General features: G+C 36.9%; 1 protein-coding gene across 3 annotated transcripts; it reads right to left on the bottom strand.

Annotated features, from left to right (window-relative positions):
- Positions 1 to 2514: 2514 nt before the first annotated feature.
- On the bottom strand, positions 2515 to 6017 carry LOC105284452. 3 transcript variants are annotated; one of them, XM_026974855.1, is made up of 6 exons: positions 5754 to 6017; positions 5115 to 5349; positions 3787 to 3889; positions 3425 to 3686; positions 3129 to 3282; positions 2515 to 3003 (listed from the first exon to the last, which is right to left on the bottom strand). In XM_026974855.1, exons 2-6 carry the CDS (start codon positions 5347 to 5349, stop codon positions 2810 to 2812), a joined length of 948 nt encoding a protein of 315 aa, XP_026830656.1. In that variant the 5' UTR covers positions 5754 to 6017; the 3' UTR covers positions 2515 to 2809. The 3 variants fall into 3 exon arrangements, with proteins under 3 accessions (XP_026830656.1, XP_026830655.1, XP_026830657.1); XM_026974854.1 differs by having other exon boundaries at positions 5973 to 5991; XM_026974856.1 differs by having other exon boundaries at positions 3437 to 3686; positions 5973 to 5991.
- Positions 6018 to 6586: the final 569 nt, after the last annotated feature.

Below are 6586 nucleotides of genomic sequence, written 5' to 3'. Positions count from 1 at the left end.
ACATATTCAAAGCTTATCAAAATCGGCGTGTGACACTTGGGTAGTGTTACTTGTTAGAAGCGTCGTCTCGCCTGCCGCTGTAATCCGACACTCGCTGATTATCGCGTTCTTCGAAATACGCTCGCGCGCGCGCGGCTAGCCGTGTTTTTACGTCATTCATGCCTCCTTCCCTCGCAGCTGATCGCGTCCGCTGAATTAGCGAACTTTCTTTACTTAATTACTCGAGATTTTACGCGGTTGTTTGCAAAATGGTACAGGACTTTTTAATTCAGTTTCACGAGATCTACCTGTGGGCGAGAGATTTTTCGCCTTATGTCAGACACCCTGTATATGCCAGTCAAAAAGAAATTGTACATTTTAATTAAGATATTTTTTATTATTATTAATATTTTATATATATTATTTGCTATCACCTATCAGTATTATTATCAATCATAGTATTATTACCTATGTGCAAAGTTATTTATTTATAATACTACACGTACATAATATTACATCAAACAAATAACAGCAAGTTATTTGAATATTGACGGCTCTAAATGCTTTGTTTAAACTATCGATTATCCGCAATGCAGTAAAGGCTGGAAATTTCGCAATATAAGTCAAAGAGAAAACAGAAGCGTCAAATTGCGACGATTAATTGCGAATTTAATCTAAACTTTGCTATATAAGCTTCGTTTAACTAAAGATGTGCATTGCATATCTCTTTCTTTCATATATCAAATGTTACGGCAAATTGTTGCAAGTGTGTCGGAATTGTTACTATATTGCTTCAAAAAATTATTCTCAGGATTAAAATGCTGGAAGTTACTGTTTCCACAAAAAGCCTAAAATTTCTTCTTTCGCAAGTATTTAAAATCTCAAAGATGATTTCTGAAAAACATATGAGTGGTCAACGAGCGTGTGTTAGACGTAAGTAATCCTAAACAAATTGCTGTTAAACATTTGATAAATAAACCTGGAGGTTGCTATGCATATTCACTCATCAATATAGCAAAGCATAAAAGGGGAAGTTATCGAGGTGTCGCCGCTATTGAACAAACAACCTCACGAAAAGTGGAATAAGCGGGCAACGATGGTAAACGCTCACTTGAAAAGCTGTATCTAGTGAATTACTATAGCTAGATGGAATTATATTTTACATTGTACAGTCATACGTATGAGTGCACTAATTAAATTAGGCAGTAAACTATGCTCGCGCGTGGGCTCACGACGAGGAGACAGAAACGAAAGAAGTGCGATGATCTAGAATGATGTCTTAAGTATAAGCCAATCTTGCGAAGTTACATGAGAGCGGACAAAATTTTGTTGTCGGCTGGCTGCGATTTCTACGACATGTATATGTATAGTAGATATGTATACACACGCAGGAGGCTGATCCCGATCGGTGAGAACGTGCATCGAGCTTTGTCGTTTTGTGCAGACTGGCACCACTCGAGCCGTTGTGAAGGAGATCGAAGAAATCGATCGAACGAAGGAAAGAAGATACTCGAGGCCGCGAGCAGCTTTGGACGAGAATTAAAACGGATACAGCTTTGCCGAATCCGGATTGGGACGTTACGAGCGATGTACGTTACATGTAACAATGATCATTACGTTTAAATCGCGAGTAAATCAAATACGGCGTAAGAGGCGCCTCGTGTATCTGCAACGTCGAGAATCGATTTTACCAAAGTCGTATCGATTTTAATTCTTGATTTCTTCACGTTGCTTATTCGCGAACAATGAAGATTTCATTCGATCTCGCAACGAAGACGGACCACGACTGCAACGGGATCGAAATCTCACGGGATCGAAATCAGCCACGCGACGCGTTTTGTTCCAGATTATATAAAAAAATAGATAACGGTGAATACGGGATAGGCATATGTGGTGCATTTAGATTTTTTACACGTCAAAGCAGAGGGCCCCGTTTCGTTATGGTTCGCATTCTCGAAGGGTGTTATGCATACTCCGAAGCTGGGCCTCGATCGATTACTGTTATTATTTCGCCTGATATATAGTTTACAGTTAAAGGAACGATCGGAGCTGAGTGAAACGACTATTTTTTATATTTATGCGATTTTATAGCGATCGGCGGGCGATAGCGTTTAGTACCTACGTACGTAATACATTCACATATTTATTATAAGACAGTTACGATCACGGGCATGGGAAGAAATAGAGTCGAACTGAGTTTGCCATATCGGTTAAATATTAAAATAGTGTGTTTTCATCAGCTTCAAAGATGATACATTTTCACGTTAATCTTGCAAAAAAAAAGGAACACAGATACACACGCATATACACATGCGAGTACCGTAGTGCGCACACTGACGCATTACAAAACTCTCCTGAAGAATCGGGGACATTGTAAATACATAGGTATAATGCCGTAATTACGAAATTATATGAATAAAGTATTGAAACTGTGCACGAGAGATTAGTTTCATTCCCTCCAGCGTCCGTGAGAAACGTAAATCAATGGTGGATGAGGATTCTATAACTATTGGTATTAAATAAAAGATCACACCATTTCTTTTCTGTACTACGCGGTTTTATTTCGATATGAGATGCAAATGTAACATACATTAGTCACTCTAAGAGCGTGTGTGTGTCCACATCTATTAAGTCTACACAATCACAATCACGTTATATCAATCGATAAAAAAGGATCACTTTTCACGACCACGTCGTTCATTCCGCTTATATAGGCAGTACGTGCTAGAATGACTAGATACGATAATGTAACAAACGCGAAAGGTGCACGACATAACGTTGCTTATTGGATAAGCTTTCCAAATGTAACAAAAAGTACGCGACGGGATGCTTATATGGTGGGGATATAAGTGGACGATGCAATGCTGCTTCGCAATAGCGTATCCGTGGTGTGCTGCGTACCGGAACCCCTGCGAGATGAGCGCTTGTGCGGATGAAGATTTAACGGTGGCAAGTTCGGGTGCTCGATTCTCGTCGGAGAGCTTACGCGTGGACGAAGGGTTCCTCTCTGAATCGTAAGTATGCCTAGAATAATTAGCATAATGAACTATCAACTATATGCGTGGCATATCAGACAGAATATTCAAGAAAGAGATTTTGTGCCAATGTTTTTAAAGTATTTTACTTTTCTTGTACTAATTAAAATTTACCGGACTCGCTTGGCTCCAGAACGTCGTTGAGTTGATAATACTCAGTTTTGATGGACAACGGTTCTTCATAATCCACGAATGCGGTGTTATCGAAAGCTTTATCGTCCTTTGGGCGACTCTGCACTGGAGAGACAGCCGGTGGATCGGCATACGTCTAGATGATATAGGAAGATATAGAACAAGTGTAGAAAGACTCGCTACAATAATAATCATAAGCAAGGGTACTGTTCTATCTATATTGAAGATATCTTCGTGTCATGTAATTATCATGTAATACAAACGTATTGTTAGATTGCCTTGAGTTTTACATGTTCGGTTGGTGTGGTACAGGTACGTTTGTGGAACTGCCCACTCCCGACGGTCTCGTACGTATGCTCTTCCAGATAATGTCTAGTGGTTCCACGTGGAGTTAGAGTAGCCCACATCACCCGGCTGTCTTGCATGGTGTCCGCCGTGCAGGGATACAGCACCGCTTCATTCTGCAGCCTACCGTTTTTCGTCTGCATGCTGGAAGCCGAGTTCGGCATGGACATCACCCCGCTCTTTCCATTCCTGTTGCTGTACGATAAATTGAATTGCTCATGTCTATGTTCACAGTTGTAACGTAACTCATGCCCACATCTTGAACAGAAAATATACGATGAGAAAGTATACTTACAATTTGCATTTTAAGAGTAATGTGGCGAGCAGTATGCCGATAAAGATAACGCCTACGCATGATGATATTAGGATTAGGAGCCATGTATCGTCGAACGCAGTTCCTGAAAATTTACATTGTTTATGTACAAACTTACAAGGGGAGGCCACAGGATGTACCTGGACTTTTTGGACGAAACTTGGTGAGTATTTAGAGAACAATATGTAGATAACGGTAAGAGGGGTCTCCACTTTCGGAACTTTTCGGAACCCAAATAAATAAGATTACAATAGTCATTTTTTATTACATTCAATTTTTCCTTTGCCGAACAAAATTGAGCAAAAATTACTTCTGCAATCTTCTTTTCTAATCAAAATGGAACAACCAAAATTATATGTATACATGTATATACAGGGTGTCCCGTAAAGACCGGATGAACTCTTAAGGGTAGATTAACTATGTAATTAGCAATAATATGTATTTAGTTTACAATTATTTAACAAACTAAGCAGCTATTATTGCTAATATCCAAATGAAACTCATTCAAGTAAAGTACTCTGTTAAGTATTCTGTTTGATAACTATAGTTTTGCCTGTAGAATACGAAATTGACAGCGGATTTCTGAAGGAAATGTCATCTGACAGCTTGCGCTTTATGTATCACATAAAAATACAAAAATATCCACTTCCAATATTTAAAAAAAACGGTAAAAGGTTACATTGCGCAATGCGCGTTTGCAGAAATATTAATAAAAGTAATCTTATCTTCGCATAAGTAATCTTTGTAAACAAGAAGGGCGACATTTACTTTTCGCCTTTAGCACTTTGCGTTGTGCCACGTCTGAGCGCGCCAACTTTAGGCGATCTGATTCGCTTATTATAAATGCTTATAATTCAAAAACTATTATAGCCTCGACATTTTAGTATTAGGATTTTCGCCTTAAAATCATCTCAGGAATCTACCCTTAAGAGTTCATCCGGTCTTTACGGGACACCCTGTATATACATATAATTGTGGTTGTTCCATTTTGATTAGAAAAGAAGATTGCAGAAGTAATTTTTGCTCAATTTTGTTCGGCAAAGGAAAAATTGAATGTAATAAAAATGACTATTGTAATCTTATTTATTTGGGTTCCGAAAAGTTCCTAAAGTGGAGACCCCTCTTACCGTTATCTACATATTGTTCTCTAAATACTCACCAAGTTTCGTCCAAAAAGTCCAGGTACATCCTGTGGCCTCCCCTTGTTAGTTTTATTATATTCATACAGAAGGTAGAATAATTTAAAAACTTGTGATAATGAATATATTTTTCTTTTAACTATATTCTAAGCATAACTGTGTGTAACTGACCTTGTTGGGGCATTTCTACATATTGCACTCCTTCAGAACGCCGATCGCAGAAATGCTTGCAAGGACTGTCATTTAAATGCGGTGGAAATGGCAAGATATCAGAGCTCGGATAAAAATCGGAACCTTGTTGAAGAACAGCCGGAAATGGTGGTGGAGGTATGTGAAGAATGTCAGGGGGCGGCTCAAGAGTACAGTAGGCGCAAGTCGAGTTCATGATCGTGTCTATTGTTCTCATCTGTAAACCACAATTAACAAAATTTAATTAAGATGTCTCAAAGTACATTGCAAAAGGATAATAAGAACACACATTCACAATTCAAGAATATAATACGTGTAATCTCCAATAAATAAACGAATAATAAATATGTGTGAACAAATGTGATTATGCTGCGTTGTAAATAAATATCAATTATTTACTTCTTTTATCAAATACAAATTTATAAGAACCTTGAAATTTATAATTAATTTCTATTATTTTAAAACAAATGTCATATATTTTTACATATAAAAAATATCTAGGTAATGTAAAAATATGTAGATAATGTACAAATAATGAACAACAAATTGATATAATAAAATATCTTGTAACATTCTAAACTAAATATGCGATAAATAAAACAGAATAAATTGCTATAAAACCTTTGAAAAATAATGATAATGTCAAATCTTCATCCACGTCCTTGTTCCACCTCCTTCCTCGTCTTCTCAGCTATATTTCTGCCTCTTCGAATCAACCACCAATCACACAAAAAAAAGAACTAGCAATGTTCAAGTAAATTCCATTTTTCACGCGTCAAAAAACACGTCGTTCGAGTGTAATAGAGGAAAATATGACCGACAAGAAAATCCACCTCTTACCATGGAGCACTAGCCCTGATTCTGACTTCACAGGGTGCATCGGATCGGTTCAGGGCGCACGCGTGTTTTTATTGAGCGCGAGTGATATGGTCGGTTACGGGGGACGTACACCCAAAAATACTGTACAATTTTACATAGAGAATATCTTATAATATAGAATATAGAATAAACTATATTTCGTTTCCTTTCTATTTGATTTGCAATGTTATATTAATTGCTTATTTTAAAAGTAAGACGCTTATATTTTATTACTTGTATACATATGTATATAGTTATATATATTTTTATTTATAAAGTACATTTTTCAGGAATTACTTTCTTATGAGTGTGCGTTGCTATATATCTATTTCAACTCTCTTTTATAATTTTACTTAAAATGGAAATAAATTATTTTCATTACAAAAGTAAATGAGAGCTAGTTCACGTTTTAGGTACTAGCAGATGACGCCACTGACTTCTGTAGACAAAGGCAGAAAGAAAGAGAGAGAAACAAAGATAGTGCTCAAATTAAAATTTTTAATGCAATAGATAACTATACCTAAATTAATTTCTTCGCTTGTAATTTCTTTGAATAATAAGTTTAACATATTTTACTGCTATCCCCTTTTCTCTTT

This window comes from Ooceraea biroi, chromosome 14 (assembly GCF_003672135.1).
Source record: "Ooceraea biroi isolate clonal line C1 chromosome 14, Obir_v5.4, whole genome shotgun sequence".
In the NCBI taxonomy this organism is placed as follows: domain Eukaryota; kingdom Metazoa; phylum Arthropoda; class Insecta; order Hymenoptera; family Formicidae; genus Ooceraea; species Ooceraea biroi.
Note: the sequence above shows the minus strand (reverse complement) of the source record. Positions and strands in the feature narration are given on the sequence as shown.